General features: G+C 41.2%; 1 protein-coding gene across 4 annotated transcripts in view; it reads right to left on the bottom strand.

The window, feature by feature from the left end:
- The window catches only part of cntln (centlein, centrosomal protein), an 84,601-nt gene that overhangs the window by 19,435 nt on the left and 38,335 nt on the right, over positions 1 to 26,831 (bottom strand). For 3 of the 4 annotated variants that reach the window (XM_051386498.1, XM_051386497.1, XM_051386499.1), the window contains exons 14-24: positions 22,278 to 22,378; positions 19,322 to 19,419; positions 17,807 to 18,336; positions 14,786 to 14,867; positions 11,130 to 11,211; positions 10,521 to 10,789; positions 6,601 to 6,834; positions 5,136 to 5,233; positions 2,254 to 2,380; positions 2,001 to 2,138; positions 347 to 532 (exon numbers count right to left, since the gene is read on the bottom strand). In XM_051386498.1, the coding sequence (XP_051242458.1) occupies positions 347 to 532; positions 2,001 to 2,138; positions 2,254 to 2,380; positions 5,136 to 5,233; positions 6,601 to 6,834; positions 10,521 to 10,789; positions 11,130 to 11,211; positions 14,786 to 14,867; positions 17,807 to 18,336; positions 19,322 to 19,419; positions 22,278 to 22,378 (1,945 nt within the window). Of the gene's footprint in view, positions 1 to 346; positions 533 to 2,000; positions 2,139 to 2,253; positions 2,381 to 4,910; positions 4,973 to 5,135; positions 5,234 to 6,600; positions 6,835 to 10,520; positions 10,790 to 11,129; positions 11,212 to 14,785; positions 14,868 to 17,806; positions 18,337 to 19,321; positions 19,420 to 22,277; positions 22,379 to 26,831 lie in introns of those variants that run through there. The other variant, XR_007881783.1, reaches the window with a different exon arrangement.

Below are 26,831 nucleotides of genomic sequence, written 5' to 3'. Positions count from 1 at the left end.
TTAGTAGTTCCACAGACTCTCAAGCAGGTGCTCTGTAGTTAAGTGAACCCTGCTATACAGTATCTAGTTGGCACAGCATATCGAGGTGAAATTGTCTGATGAGCCAGTTTTCATTTACAGGGGTCAGCATTCCAAGGTCCCCGCCTTCAACGTTTACCCAATTAACAATGTACAAGACCCTTACACCTGACCTTGTGGGTGGGCACACCTACACAATATCATTACAATTCATAGGTGAAGAACTTACAGGCACACCTCACCGTACTGATTTAAAACGAGTTAGATGATTTGACCAGACAAAATCTGTACCCATGGTTTTTGATCTCTTGCCCCTTTAGTATAGTACCTTGATGAAAGAATGAAGCTGCTCCAGGTGGGAGTAGGACTGGCCTAACTGTCTCTGAAGCCTGTCCAAGGCATGTGAGCTCTGCTGGGTCAACCCCTCCATTTGCTCAGTGGCTGTCTGTTCCAGTGCAGCCAAAGCCTGCTCACTGGCTCCCACACGAGCCTGCAAGGCATGCATGCGCTGCTCCTGTAAAGAAAAATAGCAGGCAGAACTAGTCAGCGAAGGCAAACAATCCTGTTTTGTTTCAGAAAGTACAGAGTCTGCATAGGCGTGTCAGACATTTGTGGCAGTTATAGTTAGTGGTTGACCGATATAGGTTTTTCAATGGCTGATGTTGATATTCAGAGAGCAGGGGCGATATATAAAGCCACCATCAAAACAAAGAATCATGTATCATTCTATTTAATTCTATTCTATAGGAAATTCGGGTATATGTTTATAGCAAGATGCATGAGAGTTATAGTACATAGGTCAAAATCACCTTTTTCACTACCTTCCCAAAAACCAAAAAGGGGACCACTAACATCCTTCCTCAGCAGCTAGACTGACAGGGCGGCCTGCAGATGTGTCTGAAGATATTTTTTGTTTATGAGCAAAGACATCAGCCGATTATCTCTTAAAATGCCAGACAATCTGCCACATTAATTGACCAACCGACCGATTAATCGTGTATTGCTAGTTGCAGTAATTGTAGAATTTACATTTTTCTGACTTTGCAGACTACTAGTGGTATCTGGGGACATTGAGAATGAATGGGCAAGGGCGACACATAAATCACACCAATTCCCACCAGAATAATTTTAAAGATGGTACTATCACAAAAAAATGTATTCTTAGGTTATTTAGTATATGAGATTTAAAACATTAATACAGCAGCAAACAACTATTTGTAAAGATATACGGGAGTAATGACGTCATACACTCCTTTGCTTGTGTTGTTATTCCTGCCTGTCTGTGCTTTGTTTATAAATTAGTTCTGGCTGTGTGTGCATGTTAGTGCATGTGAGTCCCTAAGTTTACAACTGAGGAGAGCAACTGAATCTGCTGTTTTTCTCATCAGCATTGGTAAATTAAGGCTTTATTTTGACCAAACCAGAGTTGGTGATTGACACAGGACAGACTAACAAAGACAGTTTTTGAGGAGTTTTATTTTGTTTCTGTCCAGTTTGAAATGTGTTCTTACGATTATCTGCTAGGTAAAATTACTGGTTTTGTTAATGGAATCTGGTTGGCTGTAGTACCCATTGTTTTGGTCTGAGAAGGCAGTGTTTTACGACTGGGAATCAGGTTTGTTAATTTTTCCTCTGTGATTAAAAGTTGTCAACAATAAACACTAAAAAGCCCAAGAAGGTAAAATGTTCTACTTACTGTACATGAGAAGAGGACTGAAAATCTACAGTTGCGGTGTAAAGATTGATGAACGGAAGTTACTTTTACTTACTCCTCTATCCTGAATCCTTTCTTTTCTTTCAACTATTTACATACTGCTAAATTGTGATCTGATATGACATTTTTTTGTCCACTTAACGCAGTGTGTCATGGCAGTGCAGTTAATTACAAAGCCCAGTAACTGAACTAAACTTGCCTCTCACCGCCCTAAACATTTTAAAATGTGTACAATTCTGGTAAGAATTGGCAGCATGGCTTTCCCTACCTTTTTGTCCAGGTCGTCCTTCAGTTTTGTACAGGAGGCCTCATACTGGCTTTTCTCTGTGGTTGCAACATTCAGTCTCCTCTTTAGAGATTCAATGAGGGCCTTCCTGTTGGTGGCCTCCTCTGATAAAGTCTTCACCTGTATAGAGATAGAGAAAAGGGAAAATAGAAAGGTAGAAAATTAAACTAAACAATGGGGTGGGGGAATTGAAACTCACAAACACGATAAAGGTACTCAAGTCATTTTTGTGTACCTTCTTCTCCAGCTCCTCCACCTGTCCACGGTAACTTTTCTCCATCTCCTGCAAGAACTTCAGTCTCGTCTTCAAGTCTTCCACCAGCTGCCTTTTCATGTTCACATCTCGCTCTGCGTGGCTCGTCCTGGACACAACATGCAAAAACACACAAATAAGGCAGAAAACACAAATAAGTATGAGTTCTACACAGATATTCACATTTATGCAAAGGCCCACACTCATCCTGCCACATCTACATAGCAGAACAAACACAGACACACACAGAGGCAGACACATACACATAGACACACACACTCAAAGCTGGCAGGAACGGTGTCCCCATGTAGTGCATCAGGCATGACAGCTCATTATGACAACTAAATACACTGGCATGCTGTTTGGGTAAGTGGAGGGGGGTGAAATAAGGATGCATATATAATTCTAACTGGCATATATTAGAACAAGTGCTCTGGCGGGGAATGCCACACTAAGTGTGACTGGGGAGTCCTTTTTGACAAACGGCATTTTGAATCAGCAGTGACACTACTTGAAAGGCTGTAATCAATATTTAAATGTTTATTATTTTCAACTCAGCATTACACCAGTCACATATAAAAACACATCAGCAGGGGGACTTGGCTTGGGAAAAACTGATTATGAAGGGAATACGCTCTAGAAAATGTTGTTTGTTTGTGTGCTGTACTGTGCACATAATACTTCCCTAAAGAGAAGCAAGGTTGGTGTATTGTAAGCTATTCATGTCTTAACTGTTGCAAACATGCACCACATGTCACTTCCTATTTCGATAACTTGCTGTATTGACATGTTTAATATTCCAGCATTCTGCACATCCATGTTATAGAGAGGACTCTTTAGTTTAAATGGGCTCAATATGTTAGTATGTTTTATTCTGTTTTCATAAAAGGCAAATATGAGGCATTTTCCATGGTTGTCTATGCCTTGGGGAATTAGAACAAATAGAATAAAGATCATAAGGATGCAGTTAATTAAAATGGTTTTTGCCGTTTTTTTTAAACCAAAGATGTAGTAGATCTCTTAGCTCCCACACGCATCATGGTTTGTGTGTTTTAAATAAACAGATGACGTAACACGAGAGCAAATGCTTTCGTGTAAGTAAATGTCCCTGTCTCCCTAGGTGGATGAATGCCTGAGGGCAGACTGGCTAAATAAATGTGAGCTTGTCCTATTGGAGTGGCATTAAATTAAATGAGAGAGGAGTCTAGCCGGGGGTCTTTGGGGGGAAGTCGCGCTGGCTGGTTACCCCATGGATTTGGCCATTAATGAGAAAACCCATATTGAACCTTTCAGATGACTGTCTGGTGTTGACTTAAAGACGGAGAGCAGCAATAAGAGCCCCAGCAGCTCCCTCTGCCCCAATGCTAATGGCAATTAGACCGACAACATTTATTTTAGATGTTCTCTTCTTCTGCACCCCAAAAAGAATAGAGGATAAAAAAGAATGAAGGATATATGGTGCTTCTGCCAGAACGTGTGATCTCTATTTATGAGTGTTAGTGGAAAGAGAGAAAGAGAGCCTCAAACTATATCCCAATCACTCACACGTTTGTTCCCTTTGTTCTGTGCTTGTTGGCAATATTGTTCATCAAACATGCGTGTATTGTAATGATAACAGTCAGTGGTCTGAAGTGTGCCTGTAAGAGAGAGCGAGAGCGCACAATCCTGTGTATGTTGTTAAGAATGAAGTGCGGGTGGACGTTTCATGTGGCTGATAGACAACAGGGCTAAAGATGAAAGAAGCAGCTTCATAAATAAGGCAGGGCCATAGTGCCGGATATTGACTGAGGACATGCCGGTATACTTTGAAATTCATTTCTTTTTTTCTCCCTTCTCTTCTTTAAGGCGAAGCAGCCTTGCTCCCCGTGTGTGTGCTGAGATGTATATTTCAGAGACGTCTAGACATGTCTTTCATTCTGAGAAGGGGTCCCTCCATGGAGGCAAATGGAGAGGTAGGCTAGAAGAGATGGCGAGTTACTTATGAGTGTGAGTGAGTGTGTGACAAGAGGCTGAGGCTGTCGTGGAAACTCAGCTGAGGGATGTTCACTCTGTCTGGCTGTGATCCGCTGTGCTTTGGTCACACACAAACACATACGCACTGTGGTTGTACACATGCCCCGGATGCATTATTGAGAATGGCAGGCAGAGGACACAGCATACTAGACAAAGAGAACGAGAGGGAGGAAAGCCAAGTTGTTCTTTGTACCTTTCTCCCAGTTCAAAGGTGAGATTCTAATGCAGAATGATGATATGCGCCTTTCACAATGCTGTTCAAATATCGACAGTTTCTCTGAGTGAATTGTTTATAGCTATACATTATGACTATGTAACACAGCGAGTGCTCCAGTAGGTGAACCATGTAACTCATTAGGGCTTGTGGCCCAAAGGCCAGAGTGATGCTGTGTGGGTTTTAGTGTCATGGGCCAAAATGGTCCCTCCTGCGGCACACAAACAATCAATACACTGCTTTGATCAGCATTCCACATCAGCTACCCACATAAGCAACACCACACTACATGACACACAAGACACCCACACGCACACATGTGCATGCACATTATTCCTTCAGTCATTAATATTCACTCGCTCATGAGAACATGCATAATTTCACAAATGATTCACGCAGAGGAGAAGCCTGCCTAAGTGGAGTGCAGCAGACAGAGTGCTGCCACATGGTGGAATCAAACACTGCAGATGAGAGCTGTAGAGAATGTGCAAACATGCAGACAGAGACATAGGGAGATGGAGAGACAAAGACATAGAAAGGGATTTAGAAAGGAAAAAGAAAGAGCTGTACTACAGAGCAACTGTAAGAAAGAAGCACAAAGAGAAATAATTAATGAAGAAAAAGGTGTGAAACTAACTTGTCCTGCAGCTGGCGGAGCTTGTCCTCCTTCTCCTGGAGTTGGCCTCGCAGGGCTTTGTTAGCTGCCACCTGCCTTGTGACCTCCGCACTTGCACTCTGGGGGGAGGGCACAAAGTGTGTGTGTGTGTGTTTGTTAATGTGTTTCAGTGTGTGTGATCGTGGGTGGGGGAGGTTTTTCACGACACGGCTGATGACAGGTCAGACACAGCATGCCTCCTCATTATAGTTACAGCGGGTGGGTGGAAGGTGCTAAAAGAGGTTAAGAGGAAAGCTGTATCTTTTAAAGCGGATGAGATAAGGGGAGTAATTAGGTAAAATAACAATTTATAGACCTATACTACTGAATTAATTTTAATGGAGATAATATATTAGAAAAAAATCTATCAGCAATATTGTTATAACATTTACTACCTTTTATATATTGTTGTTTTTACCTCCTATACCTCTGCATCATGACATATCAAGACATGTGGCTCATGACAACAGCTTGGCTTCTGATCATAAGGCTGATGGATATTTGAATGTTCATGTTCATTTTGGTTTAAAGGGCCCCATGTCTCTTGTGGGATGTGCACCAGTACAAGCTTCTGACAATGCGCTAACTCAGTGCGCGCACCCCCACAGTGCATCCCTCGCCTCTTTCTTTTGCTGTCACCTGACATGACTTCCTCTGCTATGTGTAACGACAGCAGCAATCTGCTCAGTGACACTGATGAGCTGGTTGAGGAGAGAGTGATAATACTGTGGTACCACTCACACCTCATTCCCTATGATGTAGGGCACGTCTCTACTGCTATTCCCCATTTCTCATCTTTCTGACAGGTACTCTGTAATAAGATCAAATGATAAGAAATGCTAATTCATGTCGAAATCACATGCAATTTCAGGTGATGTTGAGTGTAAATTGAAAGGCTGAAGAATTTGTTTTTTTTATGCTACATGATTTGAAAGTAAAACCTTGACAGAGTTTCTTTCAGAGTTTCTAAAGTCCTCAAGGACTGCGGGCTGTTCAAACTAGTGAGATGCTAAAGTGACTCAGAAATATCGATGTCTGATAAAATACCAGGAAAATGTTTTTCCATCAAAAAAACATAAATGCTTGTGTATTCCAACAGTGGGAGACAGTTTGACATTACATAGTGAGTAGAAAAGGGGCAACCAAAAGCAAATTCAAATTCAAATGTGCAAAATGCATAAACTACATTTCCTACTTTTGTCTATAAACTTGCCTGTACATACAAAAATGAATGTATTTTTTGTGCCAAACAGCATTAATACTCTCTGAATTTTCCTTGTTATTCATGGTATTATCCATTCAAGCTTCATAGTGCACATAATTGGAAATGAACATGATGCTTAACATCATCCTATTAAGAGATTTATCTAATAAGGCACGCACAGTAAGACAAAGCATGATTGCAGTTCATTAACCCAGAGTCTACTTGTAACTTGTAACCACTAACCTTAAGTTTGGCTTGAAGTTGTTTGACCTCAGCCCCCAGGGCCTGGGGGGCAACATTAACTGGGCCGTGCATGGTCCTGCCCTGGCAGGAGCACTCTGCATTTAATGGTGCTGTTGGTGCTGGTGGTGGTGGTGGTGCAGTTTGCTGGGGGAACGAGACCTGCCTCCACTGCTCCAGCTCCATCTCTAGAACCTTTTTCTGCTGTTCCATACCAGCCAGGTCAGAGGTCAGCTTCTGCAGATTGAGCGACAGACAGAATTGGTGGGCTAGGATACTGCTGATACTACTACAGCTAAAAACAAAAGTTTTGCTTACTGTTATTAAACCAAGCAAACCAATAGTTTTGTTATAGGATGGAGAGTTAAAAAGTAATAGGAGACATGATGTACATGCTATATAAATTGACATGAAGAAGTTTGAGTCAAATTAAATCTCAGTTTTCTCTGTTTTACAATGTAAAAATGCATTACTACTGTAAGAAAAAAAAAGTCTAAATTCATTGTACATGAATATGATAAACGTAGACACAAAGTAAACACAATATGTTGGAAATACTGTATGCGTTAGCCACAGGAGAGCTGCGGGCTCTGCTTTAATATCGCAGCTGTGATAAATCTCCTTTTTTATGCTAATTAGGAGAGAGATTTTGCCGGTGCCAGGTCAATAGGGCCTAATTCTCACTGTGATTGGCATGCATAATAAAGCCATCCTGCAGAATCAGAGAGCACTTGGGACGGAGGGAGTTCAGCATTTGGTGAGTGGTTGGGTCTAGTGTGATGAACGATAATGGCACTAGCTGATCATGTACAATGTACAGTGTATCAATGATTCTAAACATAAGCATCTGAGGTGAACACTTTTAACCACATGTGTGCGGTGGAGCCTCAAAAAAGCTCTTTGCCTGCTTATTAAGAAACTATGGGGCAGAAACACGTCTCTGTAAGTTTGGTTCAATACTGACACAATTAGCTGATCTGGTATCATTTCAAACATCAAGAATGCTTAATGGCACAAATAGGAGACATGATACATGAAGATATATACTGCACACATGGGATGAATGCTGGAACACACACAAAGACACACACACCCAAGTGAAACCGCAGATTCCCAGGGGTTTACTGTCTGCTCTGCATACATGGAGGTTATTGATATCTGGTTGCTGGCTGACACCTTTTAATAGAATCCCTCTTGTTTTAGGTTTCCACTGCTCTGTTGAAGAAGCACATGCCATATCCCAAGGGAGGGTGGGAGAGAGAGAGAGGTAAGAGTGGCAGAGAGAGAGAGAGAGAGAGAGAGAGAGAGAGAGAGAGAGAGAGAGAGAGAGAGTGAAGGGGGGGCAGTGGTGCACGAATTAAGAGTGGCATTGATGACACTTCCTGTAAGACAGGCTTTGATTTCACAGGCCATTTTCAGCCCTGGTGAGAGATGACACTGACATGGACTGATGTACTGGTGGTCCATTAGGCTGGAAGAAAGGACACATCTCTCTCTCCCAGACCAGTAGTGGTCTCACTGATGCTGTTCCAAGTGATACCCAATCATTAGCAGGATAAATAAGGAAACTGAGGCTGCTGAAATAACGAAAGGAGCAAGAGCATACACGAATGCATGCAGTCAAACATGCATGCATGCGTTTAAAAATAAAGTGACTTTGTCAACATAAATCAACCCAGAGAAACAGTAGCTTATTGTGCAAGTTCCTCAAACACTTTGTATTCATCCTGTTGGCCAGACTTTGTATGTAATTTGAAGTGCAACTATCATCAAAATTCTAGTAATGTCTGGAATTTTTTAAGTTTAGTCAGTTACGTCTGTTTCACTCCCTAATCCTGTGATAATCCCAGCCCCTTACATGCTAGAGGAGGGTAGAACACTCCACACGTAAAGAGATAAGGCTGTTAAATTCCAGAGGCGATGTCACAGTACACTGCAAAGAGAAGTACACAGGGAAGTAATGACTGAGTGAGGTAGATAATCCAAGCAACCAAATGATCCTGTATTTGGATGATATGCGTGACTAGCACATTTAGTCAAGAGCTAGACTTGGTAGAATTATGAGGGTATGCTTCACCCATCACCTGAGTTTTTTAAGCTTCTTATGTCACCTTAAGGGATAACTCTGGTTTATTACAACTTATAATAACAACTTATTTTGTCCATTATCGCTATTAGTAACAAAAACATTTTGATCTAGGAATTGTTGCCATCTTCCTATATTGCCACATTCCTCAAAACACGGCTTGTCGGATGATCCGAAAGGTTTTAAACCAACCTCCACATTAGACAATCTTGCTTGAAAGAGAAAACGAAGGTGAACTTTGTAAGCATTCATCACAGTTCAGAGACCAGCTTTTCAACTGTTTCAACTTTGCAGTAGTTGTGAGTGCACAACACAAGTTTTCCTGTACAATGAGGTATCAATACTGACATTTACCTGCACATAAAGTGGTTTAGAATATCTGGATAAACTTTATGATGATCTCACTACTCATATTATTTACCACACTGGATTTTGTTGTAGTGATATTGCCATGCTCCCAGATCTCAGGAACTACTTTGTGCAAAGTCATCATAACTGACTCTAGCTGTAATATATATGAATCATACTTAGTATGTTAGGAAGAAAGGTAAAAAATATGCATCCACAAATGTCTCTTCATTATAAATGATGACTTAATTATGGAAGGAGGTAAGGAAGGAAGCAACTAGGGAAGGACAGAAAGGCTGACGGATCAGGAGACACAGCAACACAAACAAGTTTCTGTGAAACTGCCATGCTCCTTCTCACATGATGGCCCCTGTGGAGGCTGTCCTAAGCCAATTACAAGCAGAGAGTTTTAGTTGGAGAGTTGGCCAGGACCGCCTGGAACAAGCCCAAAGTCCATCACCTCTTGCCCTTTCCAGAGAGGGCAACAAGATCTGGCTTTGGCCAGTCAGTCGGCTCCAACTTTTTCTGGTGGAGTGGCATTAATACTGCAGGAGGAAAGAGGAAACAAACAGGAAGACAACAATTCCCCCTATGTCCACTCATTCACGCAACAGTGTGTGTTTGTGTATGTGTGTGTGTACACCGTGTGCCTTTACTGCTGTGTCTGAGTCTAAGGTCTCGTTGGGCCTCAGCAATCAGATGCCTGGGTGGGAGCACAAGGGCCACTTCCTAGGTAGCAACACTATGAGGGCTGCACACTGACCTGTGTGAGTCCAATACACTGTATCTGTACTATTCTACACAGTAAATATACAGACACATGCACCTAATCAGGTGTCCAGTGGGCCCTCACTGGCTGCTGCTATGTCTGACTTCACCAAAAGAAGTCTCCTGCCTGTTGGCTTAACGACTGTGTCTGTCTAGGTGTTTGTGTGCGTGTATGTGTGGGTTCATATGCTGGTGTGTACAAGGAGGCCCTGACAGGAAAGATACTGTTTAGGGCAAAAGTACTTAGTGTTTTATTTATAGTCTATACCAAGTCTAAGAGTTTCCTACCTGGAGGCAGATACTAAATAACTAAATGGGTGTGTGGCACTGGACTGAAAAACAGTCACCTTGTGTGTATCTGTGCACACAGGTGCATGTATTTGGAGAAATGTAACTGCTAGTGACACACAGATTGTTGTGAAGAACTGGCTTGTTGAAACATTCAGTGGGACAAGACAACAGCAGAGTCAGAGGGAGAAAAAGAGAGAGATTCTCCTCCTCTCTTCTGCTTCGGGGTGCTGACCTCCACAGGCGAGGGTAGGCCTGTCAGCCACACTTATTAAGCATGATAAGGGCACAGGACCTGCTAGTGTTGCACTCTCAGCCCACAGCAAATACAAAAGAACCACAAAAAAAAAAAGACAAAGACAGAAATATAAGAAAATTCCCAACATTTACAACTACTACCTTTACTCATCTCCCTGTTTTTCCCCCAAGTTACCTGTGTGAGCTGCTTGCTGCTGCAGAGTTTCTCAGTGAGGGAGTTGAGCTGTGCTGTGATCTTCTCGTTGGCCCTTCGCAGCTCTCTGGCTGAAAGCACAGCATCTTTCCTGGCACTTCGCAGTATGTCAATGTGACGCTGTAGGGACTCTATGCGCTGCTGCAGAGAAGAGGAGGAGCAGTGCTGGGTCTTCATTAGCATCCTCTTCCTCTTCCACTTCTTTTCCTCTCCTCTCGTCCCTCGTTCCCAGGGCTCATGCTGTTCATCGTCTAACAGGAGGAAGCACACGCAGGCACCTCTGAGTTGACAAGTGCACGGAACAAATCCCTATTTAGAAGCAACTGCTGGGAGTTAACAGTTGTATGTAAAAGTGTCTTTGTGTATGCACAAGTGAAAACTGCGATGATTAACATTTTCCATTTATAACCAATTCAGGGGTGTCAAGTTCTGAAAAAACAAACAAAAAAAGCCCAAAAGCTTGTTAACTTCTTAAATACGTGTTTCTGATCGACAGCATGTACATACATTGAGTGTTCTTCCTGCTTCAATTAATGGTCGATTAGATTTTTGTAGTTTTGCATCGGTGTGAAAAATGAAAACGTATGCTACCTTGGGCCAGAACATGGAGTTGTTTTCTGTTGGATTCTGCTGCCGGCGCCTCTCTGTTTGAGATCAGGGAACACCTGTAGGACTGAAAGAACAGAAAAGTCTTAGAGAGAGATGAAAAGCAGCTGTTAAATGTAACACAACCGGTTGACATGTTGTGCTTCCCGAAACGCAGCTCATAATGACACTATGATCACAGGGAGTGCTCAGTTTAACGCGACAAGACAAATCACCCTGCGCTTTAATAATTCACCTGAGCGCGTTCAACCAACTTCAACTTCAACGCTTCTCAGCACGGATATTACTTCTGACAGATGCTTGCAAATGCTGCCTTTGTTCAATCACTGTCTGAAAGCCCTGATTCACTCGTACAGTATGACGTCTGTGCGCGTGTAGAGTCATTTGCACTGATAAGTGGGTATGCTAGTGTGTGTATGCGTGACACCTTCGAACTGCACGATCGTTTGTAGCGACATCAAAGAAGCCCCCCACCACCACCACACCCCTCCTTCTTCTCTGCCTGTTTCCTTTGTATATGGGGTCAGGTAGGATTTGATCAGTGCCAGGTTTGATCACACGGTGCCTTGCAGGGGGGAGGTGTGATGAACCCTTTGGTTTGTGACATAGCAACGTTGTGAGGGGCCAGGGCTGTCATAGCGATGAGCCCGGGAGGAGCTGATGGGCACATTTAGCAGATCTGGAGCAGGGAAACTAAAGGGGATCTGAGAGTAAGGGTCCTGACAGCTCCCCGGCTACATGTACAACAACAACCCTCTTTTCCTCTCCACCTTCTCAAAAAGAGAAAGAGAGGAGAAGAGAGAAAGACAGAATATATTGAAAGGTCCCCCTCTTTCCTCTCTTCATCTCTCTTCTTGATGGACATATCTCTCTGGGGTTTAGAGCTGCCATGTCCTGCTGTGAAGTGGTTTGATGCGGACAAGAGCAAGGGTCCAGGCCTATTGATTTCATGGTGTGGAGAGGAGAGGGAAAAGAAGGAGCAACCAGCCTTTGTGGATGCAAGAGCAAAGGAGGTGCCAGTTAAAAGATGTATAGTGTGGCAAGTCTCAAATGATGCAATAAAGGTTTAGTTACAGGAACATTCACAATCACATTGAATACTACCTGTGCAGAGATTTGATTGTTTATTTTATGGTAAATAACGAGCAGCTCACATATGCTTATAAATGTAAAGAAGCACTGGTATAAAAAGACACAAATTAAAACACAGTCTCTGTATCATCAACACACAACTTTATACACTCTCCAGTTCCTTTCCTACAACTCAATCGTCCTGTCATAATAAAACTGATGGACATTTTAGTAAAGAGGACATTCCTTAAATTACTGTATAAAAGGCACACAAACACGTAATTTAAATTAAATCAAGGCTCATTCTTCTGATTTTCTCTATTCTGTAAAATATTTTTATTGAATTTCAAGAATTGCATTGATTTTTGCCCCTGGGGATTCTGTCATTTTTGTACTCAAAAAGTCTCAAAAGGCCATTTGTAGGGTTAAATATCTTCACAAATATAACTACTAGAGCAGTGGTCCCAACCTTTTTCCTTAAGGAACCCCTTTTCTATCATTTAGTAAACTGACGACCCCTAACTAAGTGTCAAAATCTGTGTAAAAGAAGCAATTTTAATATTTTTATGAACTTTTTATACAAATCATATATTTTTTTTTTATTTCAAATTACAGGGTAAAGGTTCTGTGATAAGCTTGTGTTCAGGTCTTCAAAGTTTAGTTCATAAATAATAATCTACATTTTAAAAATAACAATTTAATTTAGTCTATTCAGAGAAATTAATGAAATGCTGAGATATAAGCCTATGGTGAATTTTAAAACCTTTAAACCCCTGTGAAACTTCGGCAATCTCTCAAGTTGGGAACCATGTCCTAGAGCAATAAAGTTTGGTAGGGGCACAGACAAAACTGTTATACTTATATATATATATATTTTTAGGCTTTTTCATTGATAGAGAGAGAGGGGATAACACGCAGTAAAAGGTCCACAGGTCAGATTCGCATGGCCGCTGCAGCAAGGACTCAGCCTTTGATACACATTAGGTGAGCTACCAGGGTGCCCTGTAACGGTGTACAATTGACCCAAATGACTGAAAGGTACCAGCAGATGTGTATATTTTTCATTACTGCCACCTGAAAATGGAAAGTAGAAAAAGTGCAAAATTAGTGGTTTTGGGGCCCCAGGCAGTCCCCCAACATGTACACAGATGGCCATTCCATATTTCCTGCTAAATATACAGAGTTTTAATGATTTATTGATACATTTCAAGGGCTCTAACATCATCAGAATCCTCCTAATGGTAGCTGGAGCTGAGGTGGTGGACAGAACATGTGCAGTTGGCACCCCACACACCTGGATAGGAAGATCAGAAAACCAGAAAAGTGGCTTTTGAGCATTTCTTTTCTGGAAATACTGTACGTGAATATACAATGAGTTCAGGAATAATTACCTTTTGCATCATTGTTTTCCTTGATTACTTGTAGTAGAGCATTAATCTCTAGCTGACTTGCTATATTATCACATGACCATGATGTGTTTAATTAAACATTAAGAGTTATCCTTTCAGGTAGTTGATTGGGCATAATAAGCCTCATATGTTCTTCAATTTCAACATTAAGACAGTTTGGAAGTTCACACAAAAATGCCATTTTCACACCAATTTTCATAGTCCATCACTATTGTGGCAAAAATGCCAACAAAATATAACCTACTTGCCATATCTAAGATTATGATGTAAAGGCCTTGAAATTTGGCACAACATCAATTAAACACTGTATATTTAGGAGGAAATATGGAAATGTCCATATGTATTACTTTGGGGGACTGCCTGAGGCACCAAAACCACCCATTTTGCACCTTTTTCCATTTTTAAGGGCCAGTAATAAAAAATCTATTTGTCTTTTAAACATCTGGATCTATTATACATCATTTTGTCTGTGCCCCTATCAGATTTCATGTCTCTATGAGTTATAATTCTGAACATATTGAACCCTAACAATCTAACAATGGCTTCCGATCAGACATAAAAAAAAAAACTATGCAGTTATTAAAACTCATGATCTAAAACATTTTAGAATTTATTTTTTGGTGTCAAATAGCATTTACATAAAGTTTGAGGAAAATCTCAACTGTAAACAAAAACCTCTACCTGATTTGACACTGAATTACCTTTAATTTGAATTAAATATTTAATTCTGCTAAATATTGTTTAGTAAGGTACCTAGACAGATTCTTTGTTAATACTTAAGAAACAATTTATTCTGAATATGCTGAGTATAACACATAAAACAATAAATACATTTAACATGTATTTATAAAAATTTTATTCTGTACTGATACATCCTATGCTCCAATAACTAAGTTTGTAATCAGTATTTTAGGGATTCAGAAATTGTTTATGATGATCTTTTACCACCAGAAAAACGATACAATTAAAACTGAAACAACTCAAGCAAACCCTGTATGCACACTCTCAAATTATTCAAAAGCTTTTCACATGAATCTAACTAAAATGTTTCTCTTACAGAAGTACTGTAGTCTGCAAGGGCATATGCAACATTAACATCTGACTGCAGTAATGCATTCCTTTTTTAATCCAAAAATAATTATAGGATGAGTGCAGACCAACCTTTTTGTTAGCGTGTTGTCTGTAAGGCGTTGTCCCTGAGGGCACGCTGTTGAGACTGTCCAAGTACTCTTCACCACTGTCACTGTAGAGAAAAGTGAGGAGGGTTATTACAGGCCAGAAGTTGAACTTGCAACCCTGGTTCTGAAAGTACCACCATTGGAGAAAAATCCAATTTACCTTTTATGGTTGATTTAGTTGACATCAAGAAAAAATATGTGCATTTCGGCCCCCCTTCCTTCCAACAGAAAATCAATGTCCCATCCAATTTCTGAGCTGGAAGTGTAAATGTGGGTGTAAATTAAGTGAAAAGCTGCAGTGTCTGGTGCTGATGGTGAATGCATCAACATGTATGAGAGCGGCTGTGGCCTTCATTAGCCCTCTGTGTGTGACAGACGTGTGTGAGAGGCACGGCTGAGCGGAGCCAAGCAAAGTTGCATCTGATGGACAAACGGTAAGGGCTTCCTGACACACACACACACACACACACACACACACACACACACACACACACACACACACACACACACACACACACACACACACACACACACACACACACACACACACACACACACACACACACACACACAGGTTTATTGACAGTGACCTTTGACGTGAAGGTGGAAGCCAGTGACATTTACGCTGGCGGGTTTATTAAGGTGGGGCCTGGGAGAAGCAGCAGAGGTAAAGACCACAGAGAGAGGATCTAACTGGAACATGACAGGGCTGGGGGCTAGTTAGGGTTAAACCCGGTCTGGAAGGGGCACTGGGACTTGCTGAGGATCACTAATCACCACCACTAAGGCCAGTTTTACATGCATTTGATGCTACCCGTTGTCATGCTGGTGAGACAGCTAAACAGGTCTGACTTAAATTTCGCCTTACGAATACAATCCTGAGAATACAATTAATTTTAATATACTCTTCTACTAAGTATGCATCACATGCAGATTCAAATGAACAAATACTAGTCTGCATGATACCCCACCTGTCTACAGCGGTTGTTATGGCGGTCACTTCAGGGGGATCAACATTTGTGTGCAGTGTTCCCATATTGTACATAGATACATGGGGACAAATGGGTCATTGAATAGTGTGACGAGTATGAAAATGAATTCAGTCATATGCTATGGTCTTCACAGTCACCAGATCTAGACCCAGTTGAACAACAATGGGTGTGATGAGGGGATATTTTTTTTAAAGAATGGAGAATCTATAAGAAGGCACGCTGAACCTGTTCTGGTGGCTAGTTGTGGCCCAACAACCAACTTACCAATACATTTTGTGTTGGTTCTTCCTTTCGAATCCTTTCCTTGTCAATAATCTGTCGCTCCACTGTAACGTAGTGTATTCCAAAAGTGATTAAGAGCATATGAAATATGTAAACACAATCATACATACTGCTAACTTAGAACTCAATACGATTCAGGGCAATATTCTCCATGCCCCCTGCTCCCATTCTGTTCTGCTCTCTTACAAAACTGCTGATCTGCTCAAAATGGTCAGATGCCTCCAGCAGCTCAAAACTTGAGAGATGGAGCCAGAGGCAGCGATAAAAAGGAGGGAAAAAACAAAGACATGTCAGTAGCCTTAACGAGTCTGACATCTTTATTTGGCACTATTTAGGCCAAACCTCCTTAAGCAGAAATACTGTATTTCCAGGAGCACCTACCAGAGATATTGCTGAAGAAGACCACTGTGAGATAAGAGACGCAGAAGGCTTTACAGTAACAAATCAGTTGACAGGTGCTTAAATAAGACAACATCTCAGTTTAGACCCCTTTTTCACAAATCCACTTAGATCCTCCTCTCAGGTAAAGCGTATATTAGACTGCTGCTTATTAGCCACATGGAGAGGCATTAGGAAAGCAGGGCATAGCTGCACCCAGTCCCTGTTAAACGGCCTCATGTGGATAGAGATGGGGTGGATTACAGCCTGATGAATTAGTTGGTGAAGAGATGGCGAGTTAGAAGGACTGAGCAGAAGAGCGGATAGAGAGAGGCGTACAGGGAGAGAAAGTGAAGGGAAATAAATATCAGCGATAGCTCTGAGTGTTTGAAATCAAATCATTCCGACCATCACTCAATAAATGTTGGCTCAGTGGCTTTTTTGCATAAAACATACATGAAATAATTACTGTCGATGGTTCTTAATTTAGAGGGTGTTAAACAGCTTGTAGACATCTGGTACTGAGCCGAGTAGGGTCATTCAAAATTTATCTAACTAAATTAAGGCGAGGAGAGGAAAGAGGAGGGTGGGTAAGATGGAAAGGAAGAGTGTGTGTGTGTGTGTGTGTGTGTGTGTGTGTGGGGGGGGATTCGGGGAGGCTGGAGGAAATAAGACTAGCACACACACATTTGTGAATTGACATGCCACAAGATAACCAACATGACTAGACGCAGGGTGGGGTTAGCTTCCATGCATGTATAGCTGTGTGTGTGTACGGGTGGAGGAGGTGAGTCGGGGGGGTAGTGGTGGGCTTGGTACTTGCAGGGGGATCCTTAGCGCTGTCAAGGGGGGGTTAGTGAATATGCAAAGGACCAGTAAATTAAATCAAACTGCCAAACTGTCAATTTCGGGGTAGCGTGACTAGTGCATGAAAATGGCATCACTGGAAGGTATCAAGGCTTTGGCGGCCCCCTTATCCCTGGGCTTTTCTGGCATCGGTTCAACTTTGTGTGGAGAGGTGGCTAATTTTGCATGCAAATTTCAGTCAATAAGCTCCAAGCAAGGCGTCCCAGGATATTTCAAAGGATCTGACAGTAGTTTCCCCCTCCTCTCTCCTTCTCTCTATCATTCTTGCTTGCATTCTTCTTTTGGCTCCTGAATACCAACTAGACAGACGATGAAATTCAATCACCCATTTGCTTACGCTTTGCATATGCACGCTGTCCCCTCGATGCTGCATGCCCCCCCCCCCACAATTCAGCCAGCCCACCCTCTCCACTCCAACCACCTAAAAATAATGAGGAGGCAGGCGGTGAGAATAAGTGCATCTGTGTGTGTGTGTGTATCATTACCTATCTACGCTCATGTCCTCCCACTCGTCCTTAGTGGGACTAGGGCTGCGGCCTTGCCAGCTGATGGCTTGATTGGGGCTGACTGTTCGGTGGCTGCGCTGGCGTAGCGGACCTCTGAGTCTAGTTGTTTTGAATTTGACCTTGCAGCTAATGTTGCTAGCGATCCCGCCTGCCCGCACTGGTCCAGGTGCACGGTTCTTATAGAAGTCCCTGGCTGCTTTGAGGATCCCTAGCTCCTGTCTTAGCCTCAGCAACTGATGATGAAGCTTGGTAGCCTCTTTTTGAGAGGCAGCCAGTCGGGCTTCTAGAGCCATGATCTCACTGCGATGCTGCCCCTCCTGGGCCAGGGCTTGGGCCTGGACCTCCTCTTCACGGACTGCTTCCTGGGTACGCAGATGATCCAGAGAGGATTTGAGTCTGTTGCAGTTGTGGGCCAAGTCTTCCTTGGCCTCAAGTAGCCGCTCTTTCTCTTCCCTCAGCCTCTCTGTCTCCTCATCCAGGGACATCATCCTCCGCTCCAGCTGTTCAATCTGAAGGAATTAGATATATGGGGCCTCAGTGGTACAACATAGTTTTTTTTTCCCTTTGCAAATCTGTCATTTTTATCATAAAAACTTCTGAACACACAGCTCTTGCAATACTAGTAACAACATTCAAATCTTGAGTTTACCCTTTGTTTCTCTACAGTATATGTTATCAGCAAAAGTGTATATGAGAAAGGCCAATTCCTGATTGGACCTGTGTGTGGTAAGATGCAGACAATGGTTTTCCTCTTCAGACATTTTCTCAAGGGTGTACGTGCCAATGAGTATATGCTGTGTGTATGGCTGAACCAAAGAGGGTAGCAGCACCCCACTCCACAGCCTGGCATGACTATGGACAACTGACTGGCACCCCCTTACCCTGATCACCCCTAACTAGGCAGCAACCACGAGCACTTAGTCTATCTGTTAGATCTTTGGTGGAGACTGTTTAAGAGAACAGTGGATGCCTGCTGGGTTTGTGCCTCCAGGCATTTTTCCCCTTTTATTTGGTTCTCACTCTGCCCGCTGGTGAAGCCTGGTACCTTTCAAACTAAATTAGATGGCTATCCCAACCCTTGATGATTCACTGCCATGAAGGCAGAAGGGGGGCTATGTATGAACTCATGCAAGCAGGGGTTTTGAGAGCATGTGTGCACAAACATGTGCAACCTACTGACAGCTCTGATACAAAATTTATGTCATATTATCTACAGTTTTCTGGGATAACTTAGTAAAATAGTCTCTACTCCAGCCCTACAGTTATTTTTTTTGTTATTTGTAAAACTATTTTTACCTGTAATAAAAACAAACTACTTCCTAGCTGACACTCGACTTGGAAATTACTACATGACCAAATCTCCAAAGACTGAGAACACTTATGAATGATTCTTCATAGAGCAAAAGCAAATTGGCATTGTGCATAGTTATGGCTCTTTCGGGTTTCTTTTATTGGCAATGACAAAGAACACTTAGTGATGGCATAGTGCTGTACCTTTTTAAATGACTGTTCCATTCGCTCTGAAGAAACAAAAAGCTTTTTCGGAGTGCTGCTTTTGACCTGGTGCTCCTCCACCACTTTGTGAAGCAATTCTGCAAAGGGGAACAAAGCTTGTTATTGTGACATGATGTGTCAAACTCAGGCCGCTCAATCAATAGAAGGATAATAAAGAGGGTACATTAAATCAATTAGCATTACTAAGGTTTAATTTCCTTCTTAAGGTCCAGTTTCTTTTCTTTTTTTCTTTTGTCAATCAAATCAGAAGGAATGCAGAATCACTAATGTTGCTGTCATGGGGACTAAAAACCATCTCCTGTTTCTAGAATCTTATCAAATAGTCTTTTTTCTTACCGATTAACAGAAAGGTGTTTTATTTAGTAGTCCATACGGAAATAGGAAAACAGTGTTCAAAAGCACACACTGGTACATGTTATGTGCAACCTCCCTAGGGATCTTAAACAAACGAAGAGAAGTGCTTGAATCCCTTGTGAACACATAGCCCCAGGCTGCACTGCTTTGTAGTCCACTATGTTTCCCCAATGGACAACTAATCTCCACAGACTAACATGCTGCTTTATTCTGAGAACTTCAATAGTGGCCTTGGTAAACATATGATTTAGGCTTTATGATAACAACAGAATGCATGCAGGAGTCAAAGTGCTTGGGGATTTGATGCACACATATTCATGTGCGCATACACAATCCAACAAGCCTCAGTGTCACTGTTTGACATACAGTATGCACCTGCAGAAGAAGCAAAATCTTCTCTGCTCACCTAGATGCAAAAGGGCAACACAAAACAATATAAAACTTTCTGCCTTTCATTCTCTCCTCTTAAACATTCATGACAGGACGACTAAAATAATTTGTACAATGAGGCTGGAAACATTAAATATTCAGGACCTTGACTTTTCAGGTCAGTTGATCTTTTGGAGAGCGAGTTGGAAAAAGAGGCCATAGAAGGAGAGAGTAAAAAGAGAGAGGGTTATGTTGTGAGGAGCTGCTGCTCCCTTGCTTTGCATTTGACACTTTGCCCAGGGAAGTTTGTTACTTTGAATTAGCCTGCTCTTTTGTCTTCCCAGCATGTCACATTCAATCAGACAGAGCACCAAATAGGACAGGAGGGCTGCCGGGTTCGCTGGATACATAACCAGGTTGGGAGACAATTATCCAGCTCCAGTGCTGGTGGCTTGGGAGTTGGCACCTCAGCACTACCTTGATAAGAAGACGTGGTGGCTCCCTAGTCACCCACAGTTGGAGGAGGTCCTGGCACTGCAGCATATATTAACGTCCCTCCCACGTCTCCTCATGGGCTGCAGCACAAAGGCCCTGTTCCTTTCATCTGCTGCCTTTCGTTAGTGTGATCCTGGTGTGAGTGCTTCAACCCTCTATCCCTTTGATCGGGTCACAGAGGTTCTTCAGGAGCAAATATTGTGGCCATTAACAATTTTTTCCCCAATATTGTTAAATCTTCTTCCTGGTGACTCTAAACCAATTGGTTTTAATCCAGAAGTAAATATTCCAGACATTGACAAAATGTTACAGCCTTATTTAAATTACAAAATAACAAACACAATTGGCATTTATTGACTCACACAGTTTATGATAATGTTTTTCAAGGTAATCACCACAATATACAATTTATTTAATTTTAACAACTTTATAAACCTAACATATAATTAAACTAGGTAGTGCCTCCATGCTTCAATAAACACCTTTTTATCACATTTTGTCTTTTACTTTGTGAAACAACGTTTCAGTCGGTTTTGTTTTTAAATTTCGGCAAAAAATGCACAATGAGAATAAAACTGTTTAGATCAGAACCGAAAGTGATTTATGTCTGTGGTATTCCCATGTAGCAGATGTGTTCCTATTCAGTATGACAACAGTTATTGCAATAACGTTGGTTGTTATGATAAAATAAACCTGTGGTGATATAACAATCATTTATGTCATTCATCTAGATGATATGAACTATCATCCTGCAACAACATAGTGCCATCAAAACATTTCATGGATCGTTTTTTTGCTCAGCTTCAAGGCTTTTGTATTAAAATCCCAACATTTTGTGAAGTCAGACATATGTAGTGCTGCCCCTAACCTTAAATTTGAAATTTAACTCACTTTGAATTTTTACCTGATAAAAACTGGAAAATGTTTGTAAATGATAACACAAAAGACAAGTAAGAAGATACTGTGGCTCTTGTGTAGCATTTATATTTAGTATTTCATTGTCTGACAAGATGTAAAACTAAGTATGTCCTTTCAAATGAGACTTTGTAGTATTCCTGACTAGATTGTCAACAGGAGAGGACCTACTATTTTAATTAGTGCCATCCTTTAAATCAAGTACTTGCATCTCCAACAGACACCATCATTGGTTGTGAAGAAAATTAAAGTGATCTAGGACAGATTTGTTATTGAACTGGTTAATTAAGACCAGCGGTTGCGGTGGTCAGTGTCTGACAAAAGGTTGCAGATTGGATTAAAAGCGATGTTTTAACACTGGGAATGATATATGCAGACAAGATGAACACTACTTGATCTCCCAATCAATTTGCAAGGAGTTGATCAAGTCTTAATTGAGTTGTCTTATTAATTCCACTGGGAGTTGTCTTATTAATTCTGCTCACTAATGCACATGGCCCAGAGGTAATAGGATAGCTTAAAGGTGCTGTCATGTTAAACATGCACTTTTCTATTACCCGGTGATACTTCCAGTGATTTTTACTTTGTATCTGTGGCCACATCCTTAGGTAACATTGCAGAGAGCTATACAGTAAAATTAATGCAATAATTCAATTTAAGCAAAATACCAAAGGAAAAAAGAAATGAAAAAAAAAAAAAAAAGACTGAAGACAAAAGGTGATTTTTAAAAGAGTCTTTTTCACCTGGTCATTTTTGAGTTCCCATAAAACCTCCCCAATAAAAAGGAAAAAAAAGGGTTCACCTTGGTGTTCATTAGCAAGACACAGGTGGAGCTCCTTCACTGTGGCCCGGTCCATAGCAGCCTGGACTCGCAGCATGTCCAGCTCCTCCTCCAGGCCAGCTCTGCAATCACACATGATAACCTTTTCTTCACACAGCTCTTACGTCAAATCCATACTTCTTCAAACATTAATGGAATAACAAAGAGAAATATGAAACCACTACCAACACAAGCATTGTACAGTATAATGAGTATCTTTTTAAAATCTCCACAAATATCTCTCTGGATTCCACTGTGGACTCAATTATTGTAGAAACTTTTTTTACACATTTTAACTTGAATCTTGCACTGGCTTTCTCTTCCCAACAGAAAAGATGACATGGTGAAGAAATCAACTAATTAAAATGCTTTTTAATTCATCTGGAAATCAAAGTGACAAGCAACATGAAACACCAAGGTAGGAAAGTACAGTGTGTGTGTGTGTGTGTGTGTGTGTGTGTAGGTGTGTATGAAAGTGTGTGTGTAACAGACAAACAGAGTGGAAAGTGTGCACAATTACCTCGCTGCAATTAGCTTGATTCCTGCTAAAGGCTAATTATGTGGAGCCATGCTCGAGACTTTGCACTTTCAAGTTATTATTAGGACCCCAACTGAAGTCTACTGAGGATACGCACAAGCCCACTGAGACAACCACACCTGAAACACACACCTAATTTCCCTCCCCTCTGCTCCACAGAGTCAGAGAGAAATACTAGAAACAAGCTCCTGCTACCGTAGTGGCATTCTTCCCTCAGTTAACCTCATTACAACAGTAGGTCTTCCTTCTGACTGACTTCTTAAGGCATGCAACGAGTGCAGTATGTGTGATACACTCTGAAATGTTTGAAGAGTAACAGGGCATTTGTGGCTATGGTGAACTATAATGAGCATAATGGCAATTAACTCAAACTAGACGCCTGTTTCGACTAATCTAATTTTTCTAGATCAACCAGGAGATTTTTCCATACACATGCCAAGAAAAATGACTTGGGAAAAGTTATCGCCATAGCACAGGGAAAGAAAGTAATTAGCTTTTTAGCCCACACATTCCAGTAGAGGCCTGGTCTAATGGCTGGCCGAGCTTAAATAAGTACACAAATGACTCTCCCTGAGGGAGGGTGAGGAAGCAGATGGATATGTGTCGCTCCTCTATAGATTTTCCTCCATAAATGAACTCAAGTCGATGAGGCACCGGCACTGCCTTATGTGTCCAGGCTGTTAATGGGACAAATGAGCTGAAATATGCAGTATGTGAAGGAGCCTGTTCCATCTCATGTTTCTCTTTTATGCCTTTTCGGATGCTGATGGTATTGACGCTAAACCAAAGTTCATATGCAAAACATTCAATTTTGTTGAAGGATAAGCATACTTTCTTGGATGGAGAAGGGATTAGGTTGCAGATGGAGTTCATTGGCCAGTTTTACATCATAACATTGTAGAGATGGAAGACTCTTGCATACCTATTCGGTAACACATAATTGTCGCAGTGTGTGCAGCAGTCTGCTCCAGAATGGGGATTAACAGATCTAGGGATGTCACAAGAGCAGTAATACAAATTTGGTGACTTATACTTAATATTTGTAAATATAAATTAATACAATTACAGTATAGTTTGTGAGTCAGTTTGTGCAGTTACAGACTTTTGTTTTGCATCAAAACAACACATATGAAATGACAGTATCTGTCAATGCGCTAATCTTGGTCAGTGACAGAAAATTCTCATTTAGTTTAATGAAACTATGTCTGTGTAGACCTTTCTTTTTGAGAGTTATGCAAATATGCATATTTTAAAACTATGATTTCATTCACGACTGTACAAAATAGTCTTCTTTTTTTGTGCTTCAATCTCCACTTACAGTCTCACTCCTCACACTTTGTTTCCTTGTGAGAGTAAATCATTTGATTAACAGACACTGACTATTTTTAGCCTATTGGTGTCTTGATTGTGGGAAAAGAGTCTCTTTGAAAATTTGAAATGATGTTTAGGCAACACCGTAAGGTTGCAGTAGCACTGAGCTAATCCCTATCTCAAGGAGCTATGCTTTACATCTGCTTCACATTATAGCCGCCAACACCTGAAACAATCTCCAGATGTCAGACTACATCCAGTTACCTGCAATTTATCTAAAATGAAACCTGTCATGTTTTCCTGTCATATCCAAGCTATCACAGTGGAAAAAGGTTCTCTACAGCCATACCTCCTATAGAGTTTTTCAAGTCTTTAAAAAAAAAATCTGGATAATAAATCAAATGAAGCTAGCTGGACAATTTTCAATTCCCTCTCAACTTACCCACTACACCTAAGGTAGAATAACACTCAGCAGGCATAAAAGCAAAAGAAGTTTCTTACAAACCAAACTAAAAGCAAAACACAGGTGTTATGTTTGGTAATGATGTGGTCTGCAATGTAAGTCTGTGTCTCATGCCGCTCTTTTGGCCCCGTTTTTGAAAACATTTTCTCTCTCGTGCAGCGCTAGAACTTCAGCCCTGAGCTATCTACTGCATGTCATTTGATCTTGTCTCTACCTGTGTTGCACCTAACACAGCTTAGAGCACAAACTGCCAGCCTCCATCCACAAGGGTGTACAACACAACATCATCTGCAGCCATTGTGCTTTCACATGCCAGCCTCCTCTTGGTTTCTTGTTCGGCACATAAAAATACACAGTAAGAGCAGGGAATAGGGTGAGAAAGCGAAAACACCTCTGGCATTTTTATCGCTGGGGAAAGAATCTTGTTTTTGGGGGTGTGGGGGTGGGGGTTCCCCCTTGGTTAAACTCAGGCTAGAGGGCTGCTCATTCATGGAGGGAGTTTGGGTGGATAAGCCACTGCTGTCAGCAGAAATGGTGACTGGTTGAGTTTACATGGCTCAGTGCTGTATTTTAGCTGCGGGCAATGCAGCGGCAGCAGCAACAGTGAGTCTTTAAGAGTTCTCCAGCCACAGGCCACTGATATAAGAGGTAAATGGGGATTCATGTAATAACCACTAGTGGAAACAACCTAGGATGTCCACAATAGTCCCTGTTAAAGAGGCTTGTTGATGCCTCTAGGTATCCTAATATGAAATAAAACAATATCGTAATGTTGTATTTATTATACATGAGGGAAAAAAAGACATTTGTATAAGTAAATAACACTTCTGCAGTCAATGATTATTTAAATATGAGAGGAAATAGGCACACTACATTCTCTACTGAATGCGTGAACTGTATTTTTGAGGTTCTTTGAAATAACTGCGTTCTTTATGCTCTAATTTTATCTTGTTATGAGATTACTGTAGCTAAGACTTGATGGTGCACTGAAGCTGGCATCATAATTAATAACTAAGTGTGAACCAAGTTTGTTTTTTTTTCACAATAATTAATTTACCAAATAATTAATGAAGGAAAACCTTAGTTGTCTGATATAGAAAACATGTATAAAACATTCTGTTTGTGTGTGTGTGTGTGTGTGTGTGTGTGTGTGTGTGTGTGTGTGAGCAAATGTGTCCCTCCTCCAACTAAGCCCTGGTCCGGGGGCAAAAGACTCTCATTACTTCTAATACCTTTAAGCAAATCAAGATGAAACGAAAAGAAATAGAGCAATATGAGGAACATCAGGGTAAACTTTATTAAACTTAATTAGAGTCAACGTCGCTTACTGGGGAGGTTCACGTCCATAATGGTCACTCTCTACAGAGGAGCTTTCACTGCTGCTGCACTGCAAATGATCTCAAAGGCTTTTTCCCCAGTAATCGCTAGCTAATTTATGCTTTGATGTCGTCTGAGTATAGCATCTTAAGTCTGAGGGCGCACTGCATGTGTTTATTCTGTTTATGGGGCCTAAATAATCCCTGCCTCTTTTTACCAACAGACCTTTAACAACAATTAACAAGCACAGACATGGAGTGCTGCAGACAGATGCATAATGAGGCAGGTAATATGATCCCACTGTGAATTTTTTAGCCCACCCTGTCCGTAGTTGCTTGCCAGCCATCTACTACAATCAGAAGGAAATCTCAATCCAAAAACCAGCCTTTGTGTCAGCTAGTTTATTTGTCTCTGCCTTTTGGCTTAAAAACACGCTAGCATGTATCTGAGAGTTATTCTAAATTGGTTAAATGTTTAGAGATGGGTCTTCATATCAAATTTTGTCAGAGCATAATCACATTATTACAAAAAGGAGAGGCTATTTTTGTTGTAGGATTGTTTGCTTACTAAATATCGAAAGTAAAAGGGAAATCCCATACCATCAAAGAAAGCTGAAATCATAATATTGCTAGCATCAATACATGAAGTGCTATAGACAAATTCCATTTCTAATCCATGTGAATTTTTGAGTTTACTGTGGATACAGTAAATTGTTTCTGTCAACAGCTTTTTAAGTGACAGAAACGAGACTGGAAAGAAGTTAAACTTCTCCAGAAAGATGAGGGTTTTTTTCAGACCAAATTTCATGACTAAATGTCAAAACAGTAGGGGTGTCACGATTTCGATCGAAATTACAACTCAATCTCGAACTTCGAACTCAAAGGTAGAATCAACAATGCAGCCACAC

This window comes from Dicentrarchus labrax, unplaced genomic scaffold (assembly GCF_905237075.1).
Source record: "Dicentrarchus labrax unplaced genomic scaffold, dlabrax2021, whole genome shotgun sequence".
Lineage (NCBI taxonomy): Eukaryota > Metazoa > Chordata > Actinopteri > Moronidae > Dicentrarchus > Dicentrarchus labrax.
The sequence above is the reverse complement of the archived record's forward strand: the minus strand, read 5'-3'. Positions and strand labels throughout refer to the sequence as shown.